At 38.3% G+C, this 16,226-nt stretch overlaps 1 protein-coding gene across 1 annotated transcript in view; it reads left to right on the plus strand.

The window, feature by feature from the left end:
• Positions 1 to 12,482, plus strand: part of LOC115436223 (cathepsin S-like) — a 32,792-nt gene extending 20,310 nt beyond the window's left edge. The window contains exons 5-8 of the mRNA XM_030159010.1: positions 1,577 to 1,801; positions 7,631 to 7,796; positions 10,158 to 10,260; positions 11,774 to 12,482. Coding sequence (XP_030014870.1) covers positions 1,577 to 1,801; positions 7,631 to 7,796; positions 10,158 to 10,260; positions 11,774 to 11,873 — 594 coding nt within the window. The 3' untranslated portion in view covers positions 11,874 to 12,482. The remainder of the gene's footprint in view (positions 1 to 1,576; positions 1,802 to 7,630; positions 7,797 to 10,157; positions 10,261 to 11,773) is intronic.
• The last annotated feature ends 3,744 nt before the right edge of the window (positions 12,483 to 16,226 follow it).

Here is a 16,226-nt window from a genome sequence, read left to right on the forward strand (position 1 = left end):
AGTGATATCATCAGGGACTCATAGTGATGTCATCAGTGACTCGAGATGTCATCAGGGACTCATAGTGATGTCATGAGTGACTCATAGTGACGTCATCTGTGACTCAGTGATGTCATCAGTGACTCAGAGTGATGTCATCAGGGATGTCATCAGTGACTCGTAGTGACATCATCAGTGACTCGTGACATCATCAGTGACTCGTGACATCATCAGTGACTCGTAGTGATGTCATCAGTGACTCAGTGATGTCATCAGTGATATCATCAGTGACTCGTAGTGACGTCATCAGTGATTCATAGTGATGTCATCCGTGACTTATTGTGATGTCATCAGTTACTCAGTGACGTCATCATTGACTCATAGTGATGTCATCAGGGATCAAATGAAAGCGCAGACGCCTCATCTCATTCCTCAGATGTACGTTTTCACTGGGTCATGTCCTCTTGACCACAGCCTTTGATGTCGCAGGTGTCAAACATACGGCCCACAGGCCAAAGCCGGCCCCCAGAGGGTCCAAAACCGGCCCCCTAAATGGTCCAGTCCGGCTCCCCCAAAGGGTCCAAAACCAGGCCTCAAAAGGGTCCAAAACCGACCTCCAAAGGGTCCAGTCCGGCCCCCCAAAGGGTCCAAAACGGTCCAAAACCGCCCCCTCCCCAAAAAGGTCCAAAACCTGCCCCCCAAAAAGATTCAAAACCTATAATCTAAAACATATAACCTGTAATCTATAACCTACAACCTGTAATCTATGAACTATAATCTTTAACCTACAACCTATAATCTATAAAATATAACCTATAACCCATAATCTATAACATATAACCTATAATCTATAACCTATAATCAATAATTTACAACCTATAATCTATAACCTATAACCTGAAAAAGGTTAGATAATCATCAGAGAATATATGTGAAATAAACTCAAAATAAATGTTTGAATAGTTCTTTCGTAAAGACAGCAGTTGTAAAGTTGGGTGAGTGCAGTTGTGGACATTCTGTGTGATGTCCCCCAGGGGTCAGTGTTCAGCACAAAACTGTTCAGTGTGTGTGTGTGTGTGTGTGTGTGTGTGTGTGTGTGTGTGTGTGTGTATGTGGAACTAATATTATGGTTATTCACAGTTACAGTTTTTTTTGTGTTATTTTCCATTTGACATGTAAAATCACAGTCTGTTTTCGTCATTTCATCAATATTTTCCTGTATCTTAAAAATACAGGAAAAATCTGTAAAATAAACAGTGAAAATTCGGTTCAATTGCAGATTTTTTTTACAGTGTGGTCTGTATGTGGAACCTAAATTAAAATGAGTTCCACAGCCTTGACTGTGGAATTTTTGCACTTTGTAAATTCATCCCAGGGGCCGGACTCAGACTGGAACCTTTTGGCCCCCAGGACGCATGTTTGAGACTCCTGGTTTAAACGGTGTTTCTTTGTGTATAAATGAATATGTTCTGTGTATCTTGTGGGAAACCCTCAGTGTTCAGTCCACCAGCGGAGCGTTTACTGCCTGTGAGTGTGTGTGTTTTTTACAGTGTGTTTGTTCCTGCTGTTCCTCTAACCCGTTGCCCTTTGACCCCAGGGCAGCTGTGGGTCCTGCTGGGCCTTCAGTGCCGCAGGAGCCCTGGAGGGTCTGTTAGCCCGGACTACAGGGAAGCTGGTGGACCTGAGCCCCCAGAACCTGGTGGACTGTTCCACCAAGTACGGAAACCACGGCTGCAACGGCGGCTTCATGCACAAGGCCTTCCAGTACGTCATCGACAACCCCGGCATCGACTCGGACGCTTCGTACCCCTACAGAGGCGTGGTAAGTGTGATTTTTATTGAACTTGTGAAAATTACAAACTCTTAGTGAGGATAATAATACAGTAATACAAAGGAACGTAACTATAAAAATAGGACCAATGGCCCTGGAGCTTACCGGCCAAATTCAAAGCTTTGGGAAATGTATCCAGATCCATTTATTCTCCTCCAGTTCTGTGTATTTATTCTATTACAGAAATAGCCCATGTTCTGGTCATATTCCAATCAGATCTGTAAAAAATTCAAATTCACACTTGATATCATTGATACTGACTTACTGGATCAGTCCACTTCCTATCTGTTATAATGGGAAAAATTTTTCAAAGTGGCACCAAATCCAGAATCAGATCCAGGTCCAAATAATTTCAATCCCTTGTGTTGACATCTTCATACAGAAGCTGTATACCAAGTTTGAAGTCAATTGGAATTGGAGTTTCAGAGAAGAAGACAATTGAAAGTTTGTAACAGCTGACAGATGCCGCCACATGACGACAGTAGCTTACAGCCTGTCGGCCGACAAGCTAAAAAAAAAGTACAAAAATCATGGGGATATTAAAATACATTCAAATACAATACAGTAAAAATCATTAGGCATTTTAAATTAACGTATAGGAGCAGAGATGCAGCAGAGAAGACTTTTTAAATTAAAATAATAGATAAGAGGTGTGGAAAGTGTGACAGAAGGGCTTCTGCTGGACTCAGATAAAAACCCTGGTGTGAATAAAGTGTTCTGATTCTGATGAAGAACATGTACAACATGGAGGGCGCCATGACAGAGTAAAGGAATCTTTGGTTCGTTACATAAAGAAGGAGGAAAATAACATAAGGACGGCAGGAAAACGTTTATATTTTTATTTCTCAAACAGACGTTTGGGCCTGAAAACAGGTTTTGATCTGTGGTTTCATTCTGTAATACTGTACTTATTTTGTAAAATCTACCAAGGTTCGAACTTTGAGAGTGTTTAAACAAGAGAGAAATGTGAGAAAATGTAAATGCCTGTCTGAGAAAAGTGTATAAAGTGTGTGGTGAGGGCTTTTACAGCCTGAGAACATATAGAACAAGTGTTCAGAGAACGCAAACCTCCACCAGGCACTCCGAACAGTGAGCATGTGTGGGTCGACTGTTTCTGTTTAACTATGGATGTGCAAAACACATTTCAGAATGATATTTCACGAATTGCATTTTTTATGATTTTTTGAAAATGGTGCATAAAAAATAACACAAGTCAACAGAGCGGAACAGAAGAGAAATGGAGCGGAACGATATTTCATACAAAGTTGCAGCTTGGTCCCAGTCATGTGTCTGTCCAATTAGATTCAATTCACATCAATATTAGTTGAGTTCTAATTTTAACTGTGTGGTAAATGGGATTTTCAATGTTCAGTGTAAATGTCCACAGAGTCCACATTCCACAGTGGATGTGGACGATTTTGTGCGAGATACAAGAGATTGTTCTAAGCTACAGGTGGATCCAATTGGAGGCTAATCGGAGTCATTTTGAATGTTTTATGAGTTTTGGAAAATGTCTCAATGATGACAGATGGAAAACTGTAGATGTTGTGACCTTGCTGTGACCTTGAACTTTGTCCTACTGGGACCAAAATGGACTGGGCTGGTCCCAGGGCCTAGGCCTATCTGTGGGGAAGATTTGGGAAAGATGGGTGGAAGAGTTTTCCTGTAAAGTAGCTAACAAACAAACAAACAAACAAGAAAAGCACTCAGAGAGCGCAGACCTCCGCCAAGACAGATCTGCCCCCCCCCCCCGATCACCACCAAAATGTAATCATTTCTTCCTTGTGCCAGTATCAACATTTCCTGAAAATTTCATGAAAATCCCTCCATAACTTTTTGAGTTATCTTGCTAACAAACAAACAAACAAACAAACAAACACACAAAGCAAAGCGATCCCCGTACGTGCTGGTGGAGGTAACAGCTGTACAAAATAAAGCGGACTACTTTGCAGATTTCACCTATTGTGGGTTATTTTTAGAACGTAACCCCCGCAATAAACGAGGGACCACTGTATTGCGATATATCGTGATCCTAGTATTGTGATATGTACTGTATCACCAGATTCTCACCAGTCCACGGCCCTGCTCATGTGTCGGTTCAAATCTGTCGGCTAAAAATAGACCTGATTGGCTTTTGCTTTGTGAGTGATTCTGGTTCTGCAACAAATCCAAACAGTCGACCTGGAAATGTCGGAAACGGGTGCAAAGTCACGTTTTCCACCGTTACCGTCCAGAGTCCCAGACAGCGGTGTGGGTGTATGAAGAGCCGGAGGCAGCGGCAGACACACACACACACACACACACACACACACACACACACACACACACACACCACTGACTGTCGGAGGATCTGCTGTGAATGTGTTTAGAGCTGCAGTAAATGAACAGGAGAGGACCCAGTGTTTGTCCTGCAGGCGGAGTGTGTGTGTGTGTGTGTGTGTGTGTGTGTGTGTGTGTGTGTAGGAGGGCCACGCTGCAGCCCCCCCCCCGGAGGACTCACATTCACCCTGTTCACCCCAAAATATATTAGACACACACCAAAGTTAGAAGACTTTTGGATTTTTCATTCTAGTTTAGTTTATTTAGTTTGGAGTTTTTTTTTCTCTAATTCCGTTTTAATTTGTTTTTAGAGCAGATTTGATAGTTTGTATTAGTTTTCTTTTTTTTCCTAAATGTTTAGTTTAGTTTTGGTATTAATTTTAGTTTTTCTATATCTTTTCTCTTCTTCTCTGTCGTCTATTCAAATAAATCCCAGACAGGACTCTGCTGCTTTCTCCCAACTTTAGTCTCAAGGTTATTACAGTTAACAAAAACTAACAAAAACTAACAAAAACTAACGAGAACTAACGAAAACTAACGTGCAATTGTAACAATATTCTGCCTGTTTTATGCCTTGGTAGGTCTGATCTGTAAATGCACATGTAGAAATCATAAGTTTGAGGCATAATGATAAAATTGTACTTGTTTTTCATCAGAACTTTCAGTTTTTTCCAGTTATTCACATCTTTTTTTTTTTGGGATAGAAATAGTTTAATCATTCAATGTTATTTTTTTGCACTAAAAAAATTAGACTTGTCATTATTTATAGGTTATTCTGTTATTATTTTACTGGTCCGGCCCACTGGTGTTTAAATCAGGCTGAATGTGGAACCTGAAAGAAAATGAGTTTGAGAACCCTGAACTAGACCCACTTCAGTTCACATATGGGGGGGGTACGGGGGGCAGGAGGCTGTCCTGTACCTGCTCCATCAGACTCCTACCTTGAGGATGGAGGCTGTGCTGTGAGGATCCTTTTCTTCAGTTTTCAAACATATTTAACACCATTCAACCAAGGTTATTATCGTTAACGAAAACTAACGAAATGATGAAAACTAGAATTATAAAAACATTTTCGTTAACTGAAATAAATAAAAACTATAATTAAAAGAAAAAAACGATAACTGAAACTGTATTGTGTGTTTACAAAACTAACTAAAACAGATAAAAGTTATGGATAAAATTCCCTTCGTTTTCGTCTTTGTCAGTGTCGGATTGATATGAAATAGATTTATTTCGCTCTAGCAATTTTAGCTAGCGGCACCATACGACACTTTTTGGTCCGTCTCTTGTGTTCACTCGTGGTTTCCAGTCGTCTTCTGGTCCCCACTCTACCTGGAAACATGGAGACTAAAGCAGCAGAGTCCTGTCTGGGATTGATTTGAATACGACGACAGAGAAGAAGAGAAATATATATATAATAAATACGAGGGCTGTTCAATAAGTTCATGGCCTCACCCAGAACAGAACAACACAGACTGATAATTTATATTTTATTTTTCAACATAATCTCCATTTACAGCAATGCACTTGGTCCATCGATGTTCAAGCATCACTATCCCATCACGAAAGAATGTAACATCCTGTATTATAACAACCAGTATTTCTGGGTGAGGCCATGAACTTATTGAACAGCCCTCGTATATAATAAAAAAGACCTATGTATAATAAAAAGACCTATGTATAAAAACACTTGCGTGTACAAACTGCGATACAAATGCTTGGTAGATGAATGGTTAATGCTGATCACTGGACTAATGTGAACTCATTTAAATCATGTATGAATATACCTTCATTAACCTGACAGACACATCAGTGAGTTTTAAATGAAGTGTTAATTTCCTGTTAGTTCTACATCATGTGCTCAGACATTCACAACCAAAGCCCTGTCAGGAACACGTCCAGATGTGAGGTCCATTTATCAGCAGAAGGTCCAGATGTGAGGTCTGTTTATCAGCAGAAGGTCCAGATGTGAGGTCCTTTTGTCAGCAGAAGGTCCAGATGTGAGGTCCTTTTGTCAGCAGAAGGTCCAGATGTGAGGTCTGTTTGTCAGCAGAAGGTCCAGATGTGAGGTCCGTTTGTCAGCAGAAGGTCCAGATATGAGGTCCTTTTGTCAGCAGAAGGTCCAGATGTGAGGTCCGTTTGTCAGCAGAAGGTCCAGATGTGAGGTCCTTTTGTCAGCAGAAGGTCCAGATGTGAGGTCCGTTTGTCAGCAGAAGGTCCAGATGTGAGGTCCTTTTGTCAGCAGAAGGTCCAGATGTGAGGTCCTTTTGTCAGCAGAAGGTCCAGGTGTGAGGTCTGTTTATCAGCAGAAGGTCCAGATGTGAGGTCCGTTTGTCAGCAGAAGGTCCAGATGTGAGGTCTGTTTGTCAGCAGAAGGTCCAGATGTGAGGTCCTTTTGTCAGCAGAAGGTCCAGATGTGAGGTCCTTTTGTCAGCAGAAGGTCCAGATATGAGGTCCTTTTGTCAGCAGAAGGTCCAGATGTGAGGTCTGTTTATCAGCAGAAGGTCCAGATGTGAGGTCTGTTTGTCAGCAGAAGGTCCAGATGTGAGGTCCTCTTGTCAGCAGAAGGTCCAGATGTGAGGTCCTTTTGTCAGCAGAAGGTCCAGATGTGAGGTCTGTTTGTCAGCAGAAGGTCCAGATGTGAGGTCCGTTTGTCAGCAGAAGGTCCAGATATGAGGTCCTTTTGTCAGCAGAAGGTCCAGATGTGAGGTCCGTTTGTCAGCAGAAGGTCCAGATGTGAGGTCCTTTTGTCAGCAGAAGGTCCAGATGTGAGGTCCGTTTGTCAGCAGAAGGTCCAGATGTGAGGTCCTTTTGTCAGCAGAAGGTCCAGATGTGAGGTCCTTTTGTCAGCAGAAGGTCCAGGTGTGAGGTCTGTTTATCAGCAGAAGGTCCAGATGTGAGGTCCGTTTGTCAGCAGAAGGTCCAGATGTGAGGTCTGTTTGTCAGCAGAAGGTCCAGATGTGAGGTCCTTTTGTCAGCAGAAGGTCCAGATGTGAGGTCCTTTTGTCAGCAGAAGGTCCAGATATGAGGTCCTTTTGTCAGCAGAAGGTCCAGATGTGAGGTCTGTTTATCAGCAGAAGGTCCAGATGTGAGGTCTGTTTGTCAGCAGAAGGTCCAGATGTGAGGTCCTCTTGTCAGCAGAAGGTCCAGATGTGAGGTCCTTTTGTCAGCAGAAGGTCCAGATGTGAGGTCCTTTTGTCAGCAGAAGGTCCAGATGTGAGGTCCTTTTGTCAGCAGAAGGTCCAGGTGTGAGGTCTGTTTATCAGCAGAAGGTCCAGATGTGAGGTCCTTTTGTCAGCAGAAGGTCCAGATGTGAGGTCCTTTTGTCAGCAGAAGGTCCAGATGTGAGGTCCTTTTATCAGCAGAAGGTCCAGATGTGAGGTCCTTTTGTCAGCAGAAGGTCCAGATGTGAGGTCCTTTTGTCAGCAGAAGGTCCAGATGTGAGGTCTGTTTATCAGCAGAAGGTCCAGATGTGAGGTCCGTTTGTGTTTGTGGTTCTAGGAGCAGCAGTGTCGCTACAACCCCGCCTACCGTGCAGCTAACTGCTCTGGGTACCGCTGGGTTCCTCAAGGGAACGAAGACGCTCTGAAGCAGGCCCTGGCCTCCGTGGGACCAGTTTCGGTCGCAATTGATGCAACACGGACCCAGTTCATTTTTTACAGCAGTGGTGAGTACGACTGTTCCAGACAGCACCCCCCACACACAAGCACATACCTACATGTTCATCTCCACCCACTGGTTCTCACACAGTCATGACATAGTCCACACAGTCACACAGTGGATCTAAACCTGGGGTCTCTAACATGTGGCCCGGGGGCCAAATGTGGCCCACCAAAGGTTCCATTCTGGCCCCTGGGATGAATTTACAAAGTGTAAATGTGAACGTGGCGTATAACCCACTAGCCATGAACCTCGGAGTTCTTCTGTACACGACACATATCAGTGAACAAAGGGTCTGGAATCCAGCTTTTCTGTTTGTGTGGTCTTTACTGAAAACTTAGACTGATACAAACAAAAGAGGAATTTCTAAATTAAATGACATGACGGTCAAAAGACTGTGATGCTCCTGGCTTCAGGCTTCCGGTTCCGCTCCTTTTTCTTTACATTTTTATAATCTTAGCAGCCAATAGGATGGCATCACAATAATGTCAAGACTTATGCAATTATTACTCAACATTCATATAGTATAAATAAATGATTAATAATAAATCAAATCTAAATATGAGTTTTTAACTGAAGCACAAAAAATGGCTCTAACAGTAAAAATTCCACCATCTTGAATTAAATTAAGCAAAATAAAAAAATTTAGCTTGGATTAAGGGAAAAATGTTGAAATAAGCCAAGAAAAAAATCTTCAGTTAAGTAAAAAAAATTCTTGAATTAAGCCCCAAAAAAATCTTGAATTAAGCAAAAAAATCTTCAATTTAGTGAAAAAATCTTGAATCGAGCAAAAAATCTTGAATTAACAACTTCAAATTTTTTTCTTTGTTTTAGTGCAAAAAATAACATTAAATTATGAAAATATTTACATTTCCAAACTCTCCTGTACCAATAAAATGTGACTAACCTGAACAAACAGGAACAACCTGAAATGTCTGTATTAAATTCAGTCCAGTTTGAACTCTTTTCTTCCTGTTCCTCAGTGTTTAGTGTCTTTGTAGATCTGATCCAGAATGCACATGGACTAATGAGAAGTGGAGGAAGAAGACTGAGAAAATTGCACTGATTTTTCTTAAGAAATTTCAGTTTTTTCAGGTTACTCACATCTTTTTTGTTTGGATAGTTTATAAAAGCATTTTCATAATTTAATGTTTTTTTTTTCTTTACACTAAAACAAAGACAAAAATTTGCAGTTGTCATTATTTATAGGTTCTTCTGTTCTTATTTTACTGGTTCAGTCCGCTGCAGATCAAATCGGGCTGAATGTGGAACCTGAAAGAACAGGAGTTTGAGAACCCTGATCTAAAGTCTACACCCCCCTGTTCAAATGTCTGGTTTGTCTGATGTAAAATAATGACAACAAGATAAATCATTTCAAATCTTTTCCACCGTTTGTCAGACCTATAACCTGTACCAGTCAAATGAAAACCAAACTGAAATCTTTTAAGGAGGGGAAGTAAAAACAAACAGCTGAGACTGAACGGAAATGTGTAGACTTTAGATCCACTCTACTTCCTACCAAGGTTATTATCGTTAACTAAAACTAACAAAATGACCAAAACTAGAACTGTAAAAACATTTTCATTAACTGAAATAAATAAAAACTATAATTAAAAGAAAAAAACATAAGTAACTGAAACTGTATTGTGTGTTTACAAAACTAACTAAAATATATAAAAATATGGATAAAATTCCCTTTGTTTTTGTCTTTGTCAATGTCGGATTGATACAAAATCGATTTATATCACTCGAGCAATTTTAGCTAGCATGATGATATTTAAGGGTTTAAGGGATATTTAAGGGTCCGTCACTTGTGGTTTCCAGTCGTCTTCTGGTCCCCACTCTACCTGGAAACATGGAGACTAAAGCAGCAGAGTCCTGTCTGGGATGGATTTGAATACGACGACAGAGAAGAAGAGAAAAGAGACGACTAAACTAAAACTAAGCATTTAGAAAAAAAATGAAAACTAATAAAAACTATCAAAGCTGCTCTAAAAAAAATTAAAACTAACTGAATTAGAGAAAAAAAGAAGTCAAAACTAAATAAAACTAAACTAGAATGAAAAATCCAAAACTATTCTAACCTTGCACACGACTGGTCGACTCCAACAAAGGAACGACAACACGATGACAAACACTCGTCCACACACACACTCATACTAGTGTCATAAAATGAACAGTCCTACTGACACATGTACGATCCGTTTCTCAGACTGTGATCATGTGACTTAAAGGGAAGTTCAACAACACTGACTAACTTTCATATGTGTGATTTTTCTGAACTGCACCGTCGTGTCTATAACCTGTTCAAAGTCCAGTGGGAGTGTTTTCCCAGTGGACCTGAACGTGTGTTTGTGTTATTTGTCAGGAGTGTATGATGATCCAGGCTGCAGTCAGAGGGTGAACCACGGCGTCCTGGCGGTGGGCTACGGCACCCTGAACGGACAGGACTACTGGCTGGTGAAGAACAGGTCTGATGTCTGCGCTGTCACTGTCCTCCTGCTGTCGTGTGTAGTGGCTTCACTTCACTTCACTGATCCCCAGAGGAAGTGGACTGTTTTCATCAGCTCAACACAAAGAAATAAAACCAAACAATAAACAGAATTAATGACATGGGGGGGGGGGGTCTTGGTAGACACAGAAACAGTCACCCCAGGCTGTTGTGTGATTGGATGAAATTTCAGGAAATGTTGATACTGGCACAAAGAACAAATGATAAAATTTTGATGGTGATCAGGGGTGGGGGGGTGCTGAAAAAAAAACAGTAAAATAACAGAAAATAACCATCTCATAAAAATACGGTAATTTTCCATAATTAAAATACAGTTTTTTGCCCTAACTTTACATGAGATTTTGCATATTTTTTGACTTTTTAATATTTAATAAAGAATATTTTCATGTATTAAAACAATCAAATTACATATAAATATATATATAAACTAGAAGCACTCGGAGAGCGCAGACCTCCGTCAAGGCTGATCAGTGCCCCCCCCGTGGGCCCCCCCACCCCCGATCACCACCAAAATTTAATCATTTCTTCCTTATCCCATTTCCAACAAACCCTGAAAATTTCATCAAAATCTGTCCATAACATTTTGAGTTATGTTGCACACTAACGGACAGACAAACAAACCCTGGCAAAAACATAACCTCCTTGGCGGAGGTAATAATTTTCAATGAGACTCAGTTGTCCAATCCACTGATAAAAACTGTATTTGGACAGTTTATCAGTGTTTATACATGTTCTACATTCACAAAAATACACTTATTCAACATTTTTGTTGTGAAACCTCCTGTAATTACACAAGATATTTGTCAATTAACAAACAAGTCTGGTTAAACTGACAGAACTAATACTTCTTTTATGGTTAAGTGTCAGTAATTTTATCCCATTTTATTATAATTTTTTACAGTATTAAACTTTAAATGAACAGTTTAAACTCATAAATAGAAAAGAAATATTTGTGAAATGATGATACATTTGCAAATGTATTTTAACTGTATTTTTCTGTGACAAGAAAAAATTTCCTTTTAAAAAATGGAAATTTAATGTTTTTTCACAGTTACAGTTTTTTCATGTTATTTTACATTTCATATGTAAAATCAGTCTGTTTTTGTCATTTCATTGATATTTTCCTGTGTCTTAAAAATACAGGAAAAATCTGTCAAATAAACGGTAAAAATTCTGTTAAATTACAGATTTTTTTTTACAGTGTGGTTCCAAATATTAGGAATATACAATTAAAACTGTAATAAATTCAAACTATACTCAAATATTTGACATAAAAGCAGATTTTTACATAGGCGTTTTCTCCGGAAAAGTGCGGTAATCAAACAGTTATCATGAGAATTAGAATTTAATCGGTAATACTAACCGTCTGCACTTTTACCGTTGTTTATCGTTGTACCGGTAATCGTTACATCCCTAGATACATATTTGACTATTATTCTGTTTTTTGTTTCTTTTTCCTTCACTGTTTTCAGCTGGGGACAGACATTTGGAGAAGGGGGTTACATCCGGATGGCACGCAACAAAAACGACCAGTGTGGCATCGCTCTGTACGCCGTTTACCCCGTACTGTGACGGACGGACGGACGGAGCACAGGCGACCGCAGACAACACAACTCCTCTGAAATCTTCCTTTAAGTTGATTTTTACACTTTTATCTGATTTTGGTGGTATGATGTTTCTCTTTAGGAGTGTTTTTATTACTGGTTTTAAGCACAAAAAGGCCAAACACCAGCTCCTTTTATAATACAAAGACTCAACAGCGCCTCTGGTGGTGATTTTATTACATTACAAGTTTTCTACAATGTTGCTCATAAAGTTGAAATTAAACATTTTTCTATCTTCTCATAAAATGATTGTGACATTATGATTTATTTTACCTGGTTTAAGGTGATTATTACCGCGGCGTATTAGGCCACGTCGGAAAAATAAAAACACTTGTCACTACAAGAATAAAGTTGTAATGTTTCGAGAATAAAGTCGCAGTTTTAAAACAACTTATAATTTAATGAACATAATGTTGTACTAATAGAATAGAATAGAATAGAATAGAATAGAATAGGCTTGATTGTCAGTGTGCTCCAAGTTACAATGAAATTGGTTCAGGATGCCCTTACCGAAGTGCAACAAATAAAATGACAAAATAAAAAATATAAATATAAAAACAATAAATTTAAAAGCACACAGTGTAAAAACAATCAAATACAGCACATGGAAAACTAGAGCTGGGCTGTCAAACTCATTTTAGTTCAGTTCCACATTCAGCCCAACAGGATCTAAAGTGGGCCGGACCAGTAAATAATATAAATAACAGGATAAGAACTGAGAAATGATGTCAACGCCAAAGTTTTCTCTGTTTTTGAGTGAAAAAAAAGTCAAATTCCATAATGAAAATGTTTACATCTATGAACTGTACTTGAACATAACATGAACAAATATGAACAAAATGAAAAGTCTTAAGAAAAATCAGTGCAATTTTAACAATATTACACCTTAGTTTATCATTTATACATGTGCATCACAACGTACAGACACAGTGGATCTACAAATACACAAAACATTTAATCCGAGGCAGAATACTGGTCCAATTCCACAGACTTCTCTAAAGAAATTTCAGGCTGTTCATATTTGTTCAGGTTATTCACATTTTTTGTAAAAGGCTAGTCTGTAAATGTAAACATTTCTGTGTAATTTTCCTTTTTTTTTTATACACTAAACCAAAGTGGAAAATGTGCAGTGTTCATTATTTCTAGGTTATAATGACAGTATTTTACTGCTCTGACCCACTTTACATTGGACTGACCTAAAATTATTTTAACATCCTTGATTGTTCACATCTTCAGTGTACGACTGTATTCTGGTAAAATTATGATATTTTTCCCGCCTGTTTTTAAATTATGACGTTATTCTTGTAATATTATGTCTTTATTCTCGAAATATGACGTTATTGTCATAACATTACGACTTTATTCTTGTAAAATTATGACTCTTTTTGTATTTGACATTATTCTCATAAAATTATGAGTTTTATCTGTTTGTGTTTATTTTCTTATGTGGCTTTAATGCACCGTCGTAGATTCCTGATGTGTAGAAATAAGACTAAAAAGAGGAAAGTGTCTGAAACTAAACTGAGTCCATCTTTGGGAATCGCTCAGTGTAGGAGTGTGAATATGAACCAGCACACATGGGTGTAAACATGGAAGAACTCTTCTCACACTGTCGTCTTCATTGTTTCCAGACTGTGACTGTGTTTGTACTTTGAATAAAAAGTCACATGACCTCTGTGAACCTGCCTCATCCTTTAACTGTGGACACACTGGGGGGGGGGGGGTCTCACACATGCGTCCTGGGGCCCAAATGCGTCCCGTCAAAGGTTCCAGTCCGACCCTGGGATGAATTTACAAAGTGTATAAATTCCACAGTCCAGGCTGTGGAACTCATGTTAGTTCAGGTTCCACATCCAGACCAGAATGATCTACAGTCCAATAAGAACAGCAGAAGAACCCACAGAAAAGAAGGACTGCAGATTTACTTCTGGGTTTGATGTGAAAAAATATTACATTATGTCTGTAAATAATGACAACTTCAAATTTTTGTCTTTGTTTTAGTGCAAAAAATAACATTAAATTATGAAAATATTCACATTTCCAAACTCTCCTGTAACAATAAAATGTGAATAACCTGAACAAATATGAACAACCTGAAATGTCTGTATTAAATTCAGTCCAGTCTGAACTCTTTTCTTCCTGTTCCTCAGTGTTTAGTGTCTTTGTAGATCTGATCCAGAATGCACATGTAGAAATGATAAGTGGAGGAAGAAGACTGAGAAAATTACTCTGATTTTTCTTAAGAAGTTTCAGTTTTTTCAGGTTATTCACATCTTTTTTGTTTGAATAGTTTATGAAAGTAAGTATTTTCTAAATTTATGGGGCTTTTTTGCACTAAAACAGGGATGTCAAACATGCAAAGGGTCCAGTTCGGCCCCTGGGATGTTTTTGCCAAGTGCAAAAATTCCACAGTCTTGAATTGAATTAAGCAAAAAAATTTTTTTTTGCTTGAGTTAAGGAAAAATTCTTGAATTAAGCAAAACAAAACAAAACAAAAAAAATCTTGAATTACGGAAAAAATCTTGAAATAAGCCAAAAAAAAAAAAAAAAATCTTCAATTAAGTAAAGAAATCTTCAATTAAGCCAAAAAAAATCTCAAATTTAGCAAAAAATCTTGAAGTAAGCCAAAAAAAATCCTCAATTTAGAAAAAAAAATCTTCAATTAAGCCAAAAAATCTTCAATTAAGTTTAAAAAAATCTTGAATTAAGCAAAAAAAAAAACCCAAAATCTTCAATTAACTAAAAAAAAAAACTTGAATTAAGCAAAAAAAAAAAAAAAATCTAGAATTGACTGCTTAAATTTTTTGTTAAATTTTGTTTTAGTGCAAAAAATAACATTAAATGATGAAAATATTCACATTTACAAACTCTCCTGTAACAATAAAATGTGACTAACCTGAACAAATATGAACAACCTGAAATGTCTGTATTAAATTCAGTCCAGTCTGAACTCTTTTCTTCCTGTTCCTCAGTGTTTAGTGTCTTTGTAGATCTGATCCAGAATGCACATGGACTAATGAGAAGTGGAGGAAGAAGACTGAGAAAATTACACTGATTTTTCTTAAGAAGTTTCAGTTTTTTCAGGTTATTCACATCTTTTTTTGTTTCAATAGTTTATAAAAATATTTTCATAATTAAATGGGTTTTTTTTGCACTAAAACAAAGACAAAAATCTGGAATTGTCATTATTTCTAGGTTATTCTGTTTTTATTTTACTTGTTCTCCCCACTGCAGATCAAATCAGGCTGAATGTGGAACCTGAAAGAACATGAGTTTGAGAGCCCTGCAGTGGGGGGGGGGGGCATGGCTGTGTCCTGGGCCCCCTCCAGGTCTGTTCAGTGGACCACAGTGAACCACTGAACAGGAACGCACTGACGCTGAGGAAACCAGAGCACCGGTCAGTTTAGCTTTTACATGTTCAAACACAGGGAATGGTAAAATCAATATGTGTGTGTGTGTGTGTGTGTGTGTGTGTGTGTGTGTGTGTGTGTGTGTGTGTGTGTCCGGTGCACATGCTGACCCGACAGCATCACACACACTAAGTGCCTTTAGGCAACTAACACCATCTTCCACAGGACAAAGACAGCACTTTTGAGTCGTTTTTTTTCTGTTCTGCCAACACTTTCATCCAGGGTCGGAGTGGGGCCTTTTTTCAGACCCTTTTTACAGTGGCCCAGAGGTGTAACGGCCCAAAAAATTATCCACTCTAAGAAAATAAAGACAACAGCCCAAAAAATTATCCACTATAAGAAAAAAAGAACAGCCCAAAAAATTATCCACTATAAGAAAAAAAGAACAGCCCAAAAAATTATCCACTATAAGAAAAAAAACAGAGAACAGCCCAAAAAATTATCCACTATAAGAAAATAAAGACAACAGCCCAAAAAATTATCCACTATAAGAAAAAAACAGAGAACAGCCCAAAAAATTATCCACTCTAAGAAAATAAAGACAACAGCCCAAAAAATTATCCACTATAAGAAAAAAACAGAGAACAGCCCAAAAAATTATCCACTATAAGAAAATAAAGACAACAGCCCAAAAAATTATCCACTATAAGAAAATAAAGACAACAGCCCAAAAAATTATCCACTATAAGAAAATAAAGACAACAGCCCAAAAAATTATCCACTATAAGAAAATAAAGACAACAGCCCAAAAAATTATCCACTATAAGAAAATAAAGACAACAGCCCAAAAAATTATCCACTATAAGAAAAAAAGAACAGCCCAAAAAATTATCCACTATAAGAAAATAAAGACAACAGCCCAAAAAATTATCCACTATAAGAAAATAAAGACAACAGCCCAAAAAATTATC

Source organism: Sphaeramia orbicularis, chromosome 16 (genome assembly GCF_902148855.1).
Source record: "Sphaeramia orbicularis chromosome 16, fSphaOr1.1, whole genome shotgun sequence".
Classification (NCBI taxonomy): domain Eukaryota; kingdom Metazoa; phylum Chordata; class Actinopteri; order Kurtiformes; family Apogonidae; genus Sphaeramia; species Sphaeramia orbicularis.